At 37.6% G+C, this 14,959-nt stretch overlaps 1 protein-coding gene across 1 annotated transcript; it reads right to left on the bottom strand.

The window, feature by feature from the left end:
- Window positions 1-1,903: 1,903 nt before the first annotated feature.
- On the bottom strand, window positions 1,904-3,743 carry LOC125801547 (zinc finger protein 239-like; the record flags this gene model as incomplete). Its single annotated transcript, XM_049478378.1, has 1 exon — window positions 1,904-3,743. A coding segment is annotated over one exon (999 nt), but the record flags the coding sequence as incomplete, so codon positions are not given.
- Window positions 3,744-14,959: the final 11,216 nt, after the last annotated feature.

Below are 14,959 nucleotides of genomic sequence, written 5' to 3' on the forward strand. Positions count from 1 at the left end.
TATCATCACAGTTGAAGTGGTTAGCCTACTGTTACCTTTCTGTTAGAAAAAATCTCTGTATATCCAGATCTGTTTTAAGATCAGCTGAAGCGGCTGCGTGTCCCAATCTCGCTGCTAAATCTCACAGTGAGGGGGAGGGGCTTCCCCAACGCACACTTCCGCCGCGCACCGCAAAACCAGCAAGCTGATTGGCTGTTTCTACTGAGAGGTGGGACTTAATACCTGAACCGGCTCCGTGATTGGTCCGGTCTGTCTCCTCATAAAAAGTACAGCTGATCTGAGTGAAACGATATCATTTTTGGTGGCGGACAAAACCACCTGTCCCACCCATCCCCCCCGGTTCCTACGCCAATGGATATATATTAGAAAAGACAAAGTACATCATCGAGTCAACACATATTGTACTAAAATCTTGATAGATCAACACATTCACAACCCAGAGAGAAATAAAGAGAAAAAGAGAGAAATAAACTAAAGCCAGTCGAGGAAGAGAGAGAACCCTTCAGACTTTATCCAAGCAGTTATACATTTATGCAATTGACATGTGATTGGACAGAATTGATCAATATGATTACGTCTGGAGACTCCAGTTAACAGCTTGTTGTCCAGTTTCAATGACCTCCTCACTGGACCCTCTGCAGTTTGCGCATCGTCCAAACAGATCAACAGATGATGCCATGTCTACTGCGCTCCACCTGGCTCTCACCCACCTGGACAACAAAGACTGCTATGTTCGAATGCTGTTCATCAACTTCAGTTCAGCATTCAACACCACAATCCCTCAGCACCTGATCGGAAAACTGAACTTGCTGGGCCTGAGCTCCTCTGTAACTGGGTTTTGGACTTCCTGACTGAGAGACCACAATCAGTCAGGATTGGAAACAGCACCACCATACTGAGCACCTGCGACCCCCAGGGCTGTGTGCTCAGTCCACTGCTGTTCACTCTGCTGACTCATGACTGTACTGTAAAGTACAGCTCATACCACATCGTCAAGTTCGCTGACGACACAACTGTTGTTGGCCTCATCAGCAAGAACAACGAGTCAGACATTCAGAGAGGAGGTGCAGTCGAAGCAGTCCTGCAGCACAGCGTCTCCGTCACTGGGCCACACAGTAATGGTCTTCTGTGTGGGTTTGGAGTGTCGCAGCGGGGGATGGTATGTGGGGACCAGCATGATAGATATATGGTCAGAGAGCGCGGAGGAGCTGTAGTCTTCCCAGTGAAGCTCAGGTATTATTGTCCATAGTTGCTGTTTTACTGACCGAACTGTCCTTAATCCTCAAAAATTCAGTTATGCTACAGCTTACACGCGTGGGGCACGTGAAGTTGGGTTCAGAACCGGCATAAAAACAGCTCAAAATAGGGTGTTCGGTAGGAGCGTGAGAGGCCGCTGCACTACTGCGCGCCGCCATCTTTTCATTCATCTTTTTTTCACCACCATCTTTTCATTCATTTGGTCAGTAAAATTGCAAATGCTGTGTTTGGATATTTAGCAAGGCTAGCTACTAATAAAAATGGTCAATATCTCAAATATAGAATTTGGTAATTAAGTGTAGTTGGTGAATGACTGCTTTTCAAAAAAACGAAACAACACAACCCACAAGCATTCACAATAAAAATATATATATATATAAACATAGGAATACAAGTTAAACACATGCTACTCTACCTTTGGAAGTAATTGTATATTTAACCCTTTTAAGCCTGAACCATTTAAAAAAATATTTCTCTCTGAATTTCAATCTGAAATTGACTGTTTCAATTCAACACAAATACATTTCACACTGGATTTCTCCATTGGGTGCCTTTGAGTATTCAACAAATAATAACATAAGACAATCTCAGGCCAATAGGTTTCATGTCAAACATATGTTGAGACAACACAATGAGATTGCAGATCTGCAATATAAAAGCCATTTATTAAGACACACAGATGAGTAAATATAGAGGTGAAGCAATATAAAGATAATAGTTTGTAGTGGATAAAAACAATTTAAAAACTACATGATTTGGATATTCTTAGTAAAGATTAAAAAAAACCTTCAGCAACATATAATATTCAATAAGAAAAAGATAAGCGAGTATAAAACTTGAGTAATACAACGACCAAATATCCATCTATATCCTTCTATGGTAACAGATTTTTAATCAGAACGACTGAACCATAGACAAATGAGAACACCATCTGAGGGAGTAAATGTGTCCACAACCTCACTGCACTACACAAGCCTGGAGGAGGTTGATTTCAGTATGGGAACTACGGCTGACCGTTTTATTTAACCTCTGGAAAGGATTTTGTTGGCCTCTCTGCGGGGTCTGGATGCTCCTCCGGTCAACACGGCAGTACCCGGCACAGTGTCGTCTCTCTGTGGCTCTGGGTCTCACTTTTGGGAGCTCTCAGTGTCCAAACACTGGCAGTGCCCTCACTCAAACCCAAAATACCTCTCCTTCTTCAGAACTGAACTCTGTCTCACAAAGAATGTCCTGGAATATTAAACATATGAGAAAACACAACATGGAATTCAATAAACATCATCCCTGGTTAAGATTCATTTTGCTGAACCTGTAAAATCCATGATTAAATTTAGTTCATGTTTGTTTTTGGTTGAACGTGTCCCAAGTGACAGAGTGAAATATTTGTATAGGATAAGGTGTTCTGTCTGAAAGATTTACGATTTGCACTTTTAATTGCTGTGGGACAAATGTGGGATAGTTTTCTCTTCTGTGTGAATTCGCTGGTGTCATTTGAGATCACTCTGTGAAGTAAAACTCTTCCCACAGTCTGAGCAGTGATACGGTTTCTCTCCTGTGTGAATGCGCTGGTGTTTTTTGAGAGTACTCTGGGTAGTAAAACACTTCCCACAGTCTGAGCAGTAATATGGTTTCTCCCCTGTGTGAATGCGCTGGTGTTTTTTGAGAGTACTCTGGGTAGTAAAACTCTTCCCACAGTCTGAGCAATGATGCGGTTTCTCTCCTGTGTGAATGCGCTGGTGGTTTTTGAGATTACTCTGATGATTAAAATTCCTCCCACAGTCTGAGCAGTAATACGGTTTCTCTCCTGTGTGAATGCGCTGATGTATTTGGAAAGTACTCTGTTGATTAAAACTTTTCCCACAGTCTGAGCAGTAATACGGTTTCTCTCCTGTGTGAATGCGCTGGTGCAGTTTTAGTTGACTCTGTTGAGTAAAACTCATACCACAGTCTGAGCAGTAATACGGTTTCTCTCCTGTGTGAATGCGCTGGAGTATTTTGAGATTACTCTGTACAGTAAAACTCGTCCCACACTTGGAGCAGTGATACGGTTTCTCTCCTGTGTGAATGCGCTGATGCAGTTTTAGAGTCTCCAGTCTATTAAAACTCTTCCCACAGTCTGTGCAGTAATACGGTTTCTCTCCTGTGTGAATGCGCTGGTGTCGTTTGAGAGTACTCTGTTCAATAAATCTCTTCCCACAGTCTGAGCAATGATACGGTTTCTCTCCTGTGTGAATGCGCTGGTGTTTTTTTAGATTACTCTGTTTAGTAAAACTCTTCCCACAATCTGAGCACTGATACGGGTTCTCTCCTGTGTGAATGCGCTGGTGTTTTTTGAGATTACTCTGTTTAGTAAAACAGCACAGCAGCAAACCAGCACAGCAGCAGACCAGAGTAGCAGACCAGAGTAGCAGACCAGAGTAGCAGACCAGAGTAGCACTGCTCTTTGATAAATATCCTTTTTGTTGGTGATGAATTTTAGGAGAATATTTTCATTTCTGAAAAACACAAAGAAAAATGCCATTGAATAATAAAAAGCAGGTCAATAAACTGAAGAGAACTGCCTAAATCAGTTACACTATACAGACAAAACTACTGGGACATCTTCATATTACTATAAAGGGGGGCGCTGGTGGTCCTCTAGCCACCTGTTTAGTGCCTTTATAAGTAATGCCCACTGTTCAGACACCCTTGATTCTGTTCTGGTCTCACTAGAAACTGAGAACTTAAAGAAAGAAATAAAGAAAGAAATAGTGATGTTACCCCTAAATCTTAAGCTTTGAGGCATGTGTTACAACCCTATAGGTCATAATTGCTGATTATTGTTTTTTTTCTTTCTGTTTGAGTGTGCCTTCCTACTGCAGGTTACTGCGTGATGCCATTTAACCAAACTGGTTGGTCACCACCAGGGGGAACCAACCATAAAAGGGAACAGGAAGTGCGAGGGTGGTGCTTGGCTTCCAACATGGCTCCTGTGTGTTGCTGGTTCCCTGCCGCATGGTTTATGCAGTTTGTAGCCGGTTAAAGTGTTAGAACTAAGCTGATGGTAAAATCCTGTTCTTTGGTTCTTTGGTCTGGTCTCTCTCTGTGGGGAGAAAATAAGCTTATTCTTACAAGTTCTCCCAGTGTGAGAGAGTTTTTTTTCCATGCTTTCTCTTGGTTTGTTTAATTAGGGAGTTAGGTTAGAGATTTGTATTTCATTTTCTTTTCTTTGTTAGGTAAGTTAGTTTTCTTAATCTAGGGCTGGCCCGAATAGCGTTTTTTGAGCTCCGGATATTCGGCACTGATTCGAAGCGAATATTCGAATATTCGTTTTTAAAAAAAGAGGTAAAAAAATAAATAAAAAAAAAAGCAAATCACGGCCCCTTTAATCCACTGAAAAATGTTCAATTTGCTCTGACCGACGAGACATATTCACCCCGGATTTTTGGTGTTTTTATCCCCCATATTTTTTCTGTGTTTTTAGCTCAGATTTCTTTGTGTTTTCATCTCGGAATTTCTGCTGCCCCACACGCGGCTTATCCGCTGTGTAAGCAGGCTAGGAGGCTGCTGCTGCACGGTTTCTCCGCTGCGCAAGCCAGCCCAGTAAATTGCTGTTTGTGTTTTCACACTTAGGCTATTTGCTTAAAAAAACAAACAAAAAAAAACGTTTGTTCAGGAAGTATTTTATATTCTTAAACATTGTTAATTATATTAGAGGACAGTCATTGTAAACTGTACTTGGTCTATTTCGGTTAAAGAATTGTGCAGGGCATATTACTGATTTTGTATTTTAGCACTTGGGCTATGAGCTCAATATTAAATATTTCGTTTGTTTAGAAATTATTTTATATTTTTAAACCATGTTAAATTATATTAGAGTAGAGGAAAGTCATTGTTAATGACGTTATTGTACTTGGTCTATTTCGGTTTAAGGATTGTGCAGGGCATAGCCGTATTACTGATTTTGTATTTTTGCACTTGGGCTATAAGCTCAATATTAAATATTTCGTTTGCTTAGAAATTATTTTATATTTTTAAACCATTTTAAATTATATTAGATAAGAGGAAATTCGTTCAGACATCATTTTTGTAGGCCAGGCTTTTGTAACCGATTTAGCCCCTACTGTTGCCACATTACCCCTTACGTTTTATTATATAAATCAGTTTCGAAGAGCCTGCATTTTTTTTTTATCATGTATAATAGAGGTCTGCGCGAGACTGATTTTTAAACCCACTCTTCCACGCTCCCGCATTTCTGTCTCGTTACCGCTCCGCAAAAAAATTGCTTCTTTTAATCCCGCGCCCGCCCGCCACATAGTGCGGTCCCGTTCCTTACCCCAGTCCAAACACCATCGGTGTGTGCGTGTGTGTGTCGGTCCATCCTGCGCGTTGAGAGTTTTCTTTAGGTTTTTTTTTTTTACAATTATTACAGTTTTCTTAACTACTTATTAATTTGCTCCCGCATCGTCTGGATTAAACTCCCGCTCCAGCCAATAACAGTTCAGTTCTGTCCCGCGCGCAAGATATTCTGACGGGACCCGCGAAAACAGAAGTGGTTAGAGTGAGGTGGAACTCTGGAAAGGAGAAAAAAAAAACGAATATCCGAATACCAAAATTAAAAACCGAATACCTACTCAACGAACGAATATCCGAATACCCGAATATTCGGGTCCAGCCCTATCTTAATCTTTAAATTAGTTTTGTTTTGTTTATTATTTTTTCTTTCATCCCTAACTGTTGCCTCCCCTTTGACCTAAGCCGTGTATTCTTTACAATTTGTTAAATAAACTAAACCTTTTGACTAACAGGAGTATGTGTGGTTGGGGAACCAGGAGGGCATGGGGGCCTCTTTTTTCTATGTTACGGGCTGACCTAGACCAGGTCGTAACACATGTGCCGGAAAAACAACACGCATTACTTTGAATCACAGTGCCGATGCTTGCTTCGTTCTACACTGATCACGTGACCAATGCTGTCCAAATCCTTTTCCTTTACACTAATTTATAAAAGATCCCACACATATTAACCAAACCTGATTTTTTTTTTACAACTACTGATAACAGTTCATTATTTTCCACCACATTAGCTTCAGGCTAACAGTGATATGCGCTCCTGAGTTCAAGACATGTTTTTTTGGTATATGTAGATCAAAATTTAAATATAAACAACACAAATGAAAATTAGGTGAGAAATGTAAAGGTTATTGTGATTTTTACCCAGAAAAACTGCAGCTCCACATCAATGGCTTAACTGATTTGTTTACTAAATCAATATAGTGGACAAATCACAGCATCGGTTTAAAGCCCAACTTCACCAGCAGATTCAGAGCAACAGCTCCAAGACCTGCTGCAGTTTTACAGAAGCTAATGTTACCCAAAATTTCATGAACTCTAACTAAAGCCTGTAAACCAGCTATCTGAACAAAATGAATCTTGTTTTTAGTATTTGTCCATTAGCTCACTCTAGCTTATGAATGAACATCCACCTTAAATATCATCACTTCTTATCAGTTGTTGTGGAAATGTAGCTGTATGTTTAGTGAATAATAACTTCAACATTTCACATAGTGTTTTTCTTTTTTCTGAGCATGTATTATTAAAAGCAGTGAACCCTCTCTCATGTTTTTACTTCCTACAAATGAGATCATGTTATGTTCTCCCTCTTCATAACAAAGTAAAAAGCCTGTGAGATAAAAAAAAGTATTTGTGTAAAAAGTCTGTGATTTGTCTTCAGATGGGAAGAGTCAGACTTTAGTCTGTTAAAAGTACTGTAGTCATGTAGTTGTACGGACAGCATAACACAGACTACACTGCTCAACATCACCAGACTGAAAGAGTTTTCACCTGTTTAAATACTTTGATTTGATTTTAAGTTATTTAGATACTTTGAATGATCCTCTGTGAAGAAGAAGAATAATCCAAATCGTGATCTGACTGGAGCTCTACAGCCAGTGTCATACCTTTGATAGTCCCCTCACATTCTGTGCTGCTGTGCTGTGAGTTCAGTTCAGTGCGCTGTAGCATTAGCTAAACGCTAGCATTATTCTAATTAGGACACTTAAACGATCCCGTAATTCAGAGAATCCAGTGGTGTTGTACACAGAATAAAACGTACAGGGTCCTAAACACATGTATTTAGCACAGAATGTGATAGAGGGGAGTTTAAAAAAGCATTTTCAGTTTTGCCATTTACAAAAACAGTTCAGATATTGAACCCCAAATATGGAAATAAACAACATGTCACAGACTTCAAAATGATGCAACTAAAAAGGCCTATAGGCTCTTTTCATGCGGCTGCCATTTCTAATTGAAAGTGAGCCTGTGATGGGAGGAGGTAGAAGTAAGTCCACACTCAACAATGGTGTGGAGCACATATCTTCAGCTCTTACCACGTTTAACCACGAACAATCTAGAGAAAAGGGCTGAAGAGGGATGTTTACTAACAAGAACAGTTTGTTAAAAGGATACAGCAACTGTATAGAGGAGTACATCACTATTATTGAAGGAGTGTTAAGGTTTTAGCCAACATTAGCTAACCTCGCTAATGCTAGCTATCTGGCGCTGGCCCGACTCTCCAAGCCTGGTGAACGGTGCTGCTAATGCTGCTAACCCGACTCTATAAAGCCTGGTGAACATTATGTAACTATATAAATATGTAATTCTGGAAACCTTAGTTCTTTAAAAAAATTCTAAAGCTTTAGCCGCACTTTTGACAAGTAATAACTAGCTAATCCAGCTTAAATTTATAAGTTATAACTAGGTAACCTAGATTTAATTTATAAGTTATAACTACCTAACCTAGCTTTAATTTATAAGTTATCACTAGCTAACCTAGCTTTAATTTATAAGTTATAACTAGCTAACCTGCAGCATTAGCAGCACTGTTCACTGGGCTTGGAGAGTCGGGCTATCTCTATACAGTTGCTGTATCTTTTTAACAAAACTGCTCTTGTTAATAAACATCCCTCTTCAGCCCTTTTTTCTAGATCGTTCGTAGTTAAACGTGGTAAGAGCTGAAGATATGTGCTCCAGAACAGAACATTTACATTAATTAAATAAACAGAACCACAACATACCTGCACATACACAACAAAAATAATCCCAGCCGATTATTAAGCGTCTGTAACTGCACACATATCTATAAAATATGAAACAGAAGTAAATACAGCACATGAACACACATTTTCAGGCTCAGTCACATGTAGTGTTTTGGTGCTGAAACGGCTGTAACTCAGAGCTGATAACCCGACCGGGGCAGAAATAATTAATTATTAGGCAAAATATGCTTCAATACCCGCTAAAAATGCACAGAAGAGTGACTAGAACTGATATAAGAGCTCATTTTTCCAGTAACTTTTCTCAAAAATACCTATATTTGCTTAAAACAGCACTTTTTCACGGAGCTCCTCAGCTCTGTTTACCTCCTGTGCTGCATTCAAGCTCATCTGGAGCTACGGGGGGCGCGGAGGGATAAATAATAAATAAAAACACGCAGTTCTCTTGTTGATGCAGGGAATTGTAGTTCAAAATAGAATCACAGCAAAAATAATGACCTTTTTACTGTTACAACACATCAACCAACCTCCAACAAGAGAGAGAGAGAGAAACTTCTTCATACCTTCTGCAGTTCAGCTGATCCTGCTCTTCCTCCGGCGCTCCAGCTACAGACCCCGGAAGCTCAGCGTCATCCGGGTTATGTAGAGCCCCGCCCCCTCCCCCGCTATATCACATTATACCCCATCACCGCTAGAGGGAGCCCGCGAGGGAGTCCTCAATGCATGGAGCTGAATGGAGCTAAACAGCTTAAACTCTCATTTAAAACACTGTAGAACTACTTCTCTGGAGTTTTCCTTTAATTTTACAACGTAGAACAAAGTATTTCACCAAAATAGGAAAGAAAACGTACCCCTATATTTCCATTTTCTAAAACTAATGTTTTTTATTCAGTAGATTTACTAGCATTACTGCTACTGCTGCTGGAGTTACACACAGAGCTCGTTTAAATTATTAAAACTGCAGTTTAAAAAGTGTTAATAATTATCTCTGCGGTGATGAAACAGTTATAGTTGTTTTGTTTTAAGGAAATTAGTAAAAAATTTATTCTATAAAGTATCAGATGTTTATAAATTATTATTTTGCAAAATAATTTATAAACGTTTGATACTTTTTAGAATAAAAAAATGTTTATAGGTTTTTAGACATTTCAGACTCTGTCAAGTGGCTTGAGATTCAGAGCAGATTCTGAAGTGAGTTTTGTCCTTTATAGAGATTCTCTGATTGCTCCTGTACAACTCCAAGAAACAGCACTTACTAATTACTACGGAAAGATCAGTGCTGTTGTGACATTGATTCTGGTAGAATTATTTTTTATCTAAATTTCATTTAAAATATTATAATTACATTTTCTTTGCACTTATCTGCTTGATGTCCTGCAGATTCTTGAAAAGGAGATCGTACTGCAGCAGATCTTTTTTGTTGCTCACCTTGTCTAAAGTCTTACTATTTATGTATTCTGAAAGCTTTCCATAAATTGAGGTCATTCACACCTACTCCCTGTAAAATCACTCTCTGACATCACAATGGACCATCCTGATTTCTGTACAGAAGGGTACTTCACACTTTTAAAAGCATTTATAACTTCATATGCAAATAGAAGTTTAAAACTAATTAACTGTAAATTAAAACGGATTTGTTTAAGAGTTTATTTGTTTATGGGATGGTAAAAACTTTTTTTAAAATTTTCCAAAATGAGTCCAGCAAGAATTCTCATTCTACTACAAAATATTGACCAATTTTGATAGAATTTTTTAACATATTAGAGGAAGAAGTTACTGATGTTGAAGAATACGTTTGCCAGGTTATATCTGGTTTTGTGTAGAAATATGAGACAAACACCTCTGGTTGCTTGAGTTACTTAAAACTTCCCCAAAAAATAGCACTTACCAAGTTTTACTCAAGGGTCAGCACTATTTTTACAATTGTTAACAATTGTGACATTTCTTTTCAACACTTTCTTTAAAACAAAGATCCATTAGAACTAAGACATCTTATATGTAAGAGTACTTTACACCAAGAAACGCTATATTAAAAAAATAATTCTTAATTTGATTAGTTATGTTTGTATATAATATAATAAAATCATGTAGTCCATATTTAATTTAAAACTGAATAATAAAATTTGATTACTGAAAATGAGCCGAATAAGGTGAGCTTTCAATTGATCAATAGTAACATTTTGACCACCCCAAAGAGAAGGGATTTTTTGAGTCCTGTACACATTTTGTATACATCGGTGTTGTTTGGGGTCAATTTGACCCCAGGCTGTTTAGCTTTGTAAAACATATAAAAAATATCAGAATTTTACACGTGTGTTGAATGATGTAAAGGTCAGCATGACATGCAATTTTATAATCTTCAACAACTTTAGATCCTTAAAATAACATAATTATAACTGTATTAGTGCAAAAACCACTGACAGTTCACGTGACAGGGGGCGGGGAAAACATAATTCTCATGAGAACTTGATATTTCTCATTCTGTGGAGGAATATATTGTTCCTACAAACATATTGTTCACACAACATAGTGGTTATGCAGAGATATAAAAGGTTTCACAGCAGCTTCTAAACCAGTTCTCTATGTGTTCTGTCTCTCTCTCTTTCTGCTCTCTCTCTCTACTGAAAATGCCGTCTAAGAAAAGGTTTTCTCTCAGTGAGGATTTCTCACATCTCTTTCACCATGACAGAGACATAGAGGAGAATGTGTCTGAGAAAAAGGAGGACTTTAGAGAGGATCCTGATTATAATGAATCCTCCTCTGATGAGAATCAGCCCTTTACTGTAGACCCTCTTTTTATTTCTCAACCAATAGAAAACAGACTACCTTCCAAAAGTAAAAAGTTATTATGGTCTGTCTCCCCACTTTAAGAAAATGATAAACTTAGTGCTGCTAATGTAATCAGAATAGTTCCAGGTCTCAGCAGATACACTGTCAGCCACGTCCAAACATAAAATCAGCATTTGAGTTCTTCAGAACACCATCAATCTAAAAGGATAAACTACTGTAGATGATATATTTAGAGGGAGGTGTGTGTATAGAGGGATAGTTAGAAAGACTTGGATTTAATCCCACATGTAAGTCTACATTGTGTTGCTCAGTTTGGAGAGTACAAGTCAAAAGGTGAAGAAAGAACAGGTGTTTGGGCTGCAGACAGATCCAGCCCGTCTCTAAACCCAGTCCATGTCTCCTTCATGTCCTACACTTCAATAACACAGAAACAAGGCAGGACTGATGAGATCTTAATAAACTCAGCAATATGGGATGAATGGAACAAGTAGGATCTTCTTCTTTACAATCCAGACTCCCATGTGACTGAGCATGAATTTCTGCTCGTTTGTTTTTTTCCTGTGGTCAAATTGGCCGCAAACAGAATACTTGTTACTATTCAAGAGAACATTAAATCTTTTTCATTACAAATGTTTTTTTTAATGACTATTCAAGGAGTCAACAAACAAATATAGCATGTGACATAAACTTTTACATTATATTACATTTCGCAGACGCTTTTGTCCAAAGCGACTTACAATATTGAAGTGCAAATAATAGAAGAGGTTAAGTACAAAAATAATAGAAGTTAAAAACAAAACATCTTTAGATAGGGCCTTAAGGAGGTCAGAGGGAAATAATGGGATAGAGGAGTAGAGAAGAGGAAGAAGGAGATGAGATTAGAATTAGTTAGTTTGTTAACTTGGGTAAAAATGTTCTTAATATATAATAATTTTTTGTAGTTTGAAATTGCTGGGGTCAAATTGACCCCAAACATAAAAGGTGTTAGTAAATTTGAAAGTAACAGGAGGGTTAAAACTACCCAAACAAATGGCACTTACCAATTTTACTCAAAGGTCAGAACTATTGTTAAAGTAGAAATTGTGACATTTCTTTTCAACACTTTCTTCAATACAGAGATCTATTAGAACTATAAAATCTTTACGATTCTTTCAATATGTAAGAGTGCTTTACACCAAGAACCCATATGTTAACAAATTATTCTTAATGTGCTTGACTTGGTTCTCACTTTTGATGGTTTTCAAGTGTGAAGTACCGTTCTATACAGAAATCAGGATGGTCCATTGTGATGTCAGAGAGTGATTTTACAGGGAGGAGCTGTGAATGACCTCAATTTATGGAAAGCTTTCAGAATACATAAATAGAAAGACTTTAGACAAGGTGAGCAACAAACAAGATCTGCTGCATTACGATCTCCTTTTCAAGAATCTACAGAACATCAAGAAGGTAAATGTAAATAAAATGTAACCAAAATATTTTAAATGAAATTTAGATTTAAATAAAAGTGTTTACTGGAATCAATGTCACAATTGGTGCTCTAACAGCAGCATTGACCATTCCATAGTGATTAGTAAGTGCTATTTGTTGGGGTAGTTTGAAGTGACTCTAACAATGAAATACATTTTTCTGATAAACTGGTGCACATTTCTATCTCTTCTATCTCTGAGTGTCACTCTAACTGTAGCCATCTTACCTAAATTGAAATGTACGTGCAAACAAGTTGGGGCATCACTTGAAGTTTACCATCAAAAGTGAGGACCAAGTCCATCTGGTACAACTTTAGCATTTATTAACAGTGTTGGGCACGTTACTTTGAAAAAGTAATTAGTTATAGTTACTCGTTACTTCTCCAAAAAAGTAACTGAGTTACTAACGGAGTTACTCCACTATAAAAGTAATTAGTTACCAGTAAAAGTAACTATCGCGTTACTTTTTATTATTCGCCCGTCAAAAAAAGGAAATCAATTATGCATTTACTATTATTATTAGAAAAATAACAAAAAATAACAAACGAAAATAAACCCAAAATGTTGACAAAAATATAATCTAACGAATTTCAAAAAAATAAAACGAAATTCTCCACACAACCAAAGAAAATTACTAAAACTTGTAATACTGAAAAAAGCGGAAAAACGCGTCTGGGGATGAAATTTAACAAACCAAGCCACACTCAAAAGAAATATGTATATATAAAACAAAATAATGGACAAAAACAACAATTTAATGCCCGTTAAAATGGTATTAATATAACAGCTTCACCAAAAGAGAATAGAGCTTAGATCATGCCCAAAAAATCCGACCCAGCCGGAGCCCGTGCACATTCTGCCCAAGCCCGAACCATAAACTGTCATTATGAGCCTGACCCGATCCGCCCCATAAACTGTCTGTTTTCGGGCTGATTGAATGAGCGAAATATAATCAGAATTATGTTAATTAACACTGTAACATAGAAGCATAGAACTATTATTTAATTTAAATGATTTTTAAGAACAGCTACACACAATGCTGCAAGTCAAACGCGGAGGCGTTCACGTGCGCCCAGAGCTACGTGATTACAGTTTTCATTTTTATTATAGTTTAATTTTATTTTGTTTTTATTTTTTCTGTTCATTTTAGGGTGGGCTTGCTAGCGCGAGCGCTTTACACAAGAACTAACGGACCACGAGTGCCGCGCGCTCGGCACAACAACTCCCGCTGTACAACTCCGCTGTACAACAGCGCTTATAAATAAATTAAACACAAAAATGAGGGTATTCTATCAGTAATTTCAGTTCGTTTTAGTTAGTTTTATAAACACAAAATACAGTTCGAGATAGTTATGTTTTTCCTTTTAATTACCGTTTTTATTAGATTCAGTTAACACAAATGTTTTTCACTTTCAATTTTCGCTATTTCGTTCGCTTTAGTGAACAATAATAATTGGTTACTTAGCAACATTGTGATTATCACACCAGAGCTTTATATAAAATAAAAATAGGAGCCTGATTTCGGGTCGGTCCTCAGGTCAGGTGGGATTCGGGCAGAGAATCTAAGCTCTAAAATAGAAAGCAGCAGCACCACAAAAACCGGAGCAGCTAAAAAGAGCTTAACGTCCTTAATTCGGAACTTGGGTTGTCCACGGCAATCACTGAATTGATTAGAGCACGCAAATCGTCACAATTGTGCCTCACTTCACCACGCCAAACCACAGGCACAGCGGCCAGAAGCTCAAGTTCACCGGACAGATGAGGGGTTAACCAGGGCAAAGCGAAATAAAAAAAAAAAGTTCATAGAGCTGCTAAAGTAACGTGCAGTAACGGGGTGTCGGAAATGGTAACGGCGTTATAGTTACAGTCATAGTAATTAGTTAGATTACTCGTTACTGAAAAAAAGTAACGGCGTTAGTAACGCCGTTAGTTTTAACGCCGTTACTCCCAACACTGTTTATTACACAGTGTTAAAAAGGTTTTATCAGTTTAGTGTAAATTTCTGAACAGTGTTAACTTGCATGGTAAATTTTTGTCAGTACAAAATTGTTTAAATATCTATGGTGACCATCACAAAGTGAAGCATTGTTTATTTAATACATGGAGTAAGTGCTTCTCTTTGGGGTAGTCTAAATGGTACTATTGATCAATTAAGTGAAAGCTCTTTAGCATTTATTACATACACAGTGTTAAAAAGGTTATACATTATTTACCATTAAAATTCCTTAAACTAATGGCTCAGATCATAATTAACTAACAGGGTCTAATACATTTTAAAACATTGGTTATTTAGTAATATGTGAATGTCTTGTTTAAAGTCATTTAACATTTTATTTTAGATATTGTGGACAAATTTTTAGAAATCCACTTATTCTTATGCAATTCCACTTCTTACCTGTTTTACCCGAACATC

The sequence above is a fragment of the Astyanax mexicanus genome, chromosome 4 (genome assembly GCF_023375975.1).
Source record: "Astyanax mexicanus isolate ESR-SI-001 chromosome 4, AstMex3_surface, whole genome shotgun sequence".
NCBI lineage: Eukaryota > Metazoa > Chordata > Actinopteri > Characiformes > Acestrorhamphidae > Astyanax > Astyanax mexicanus.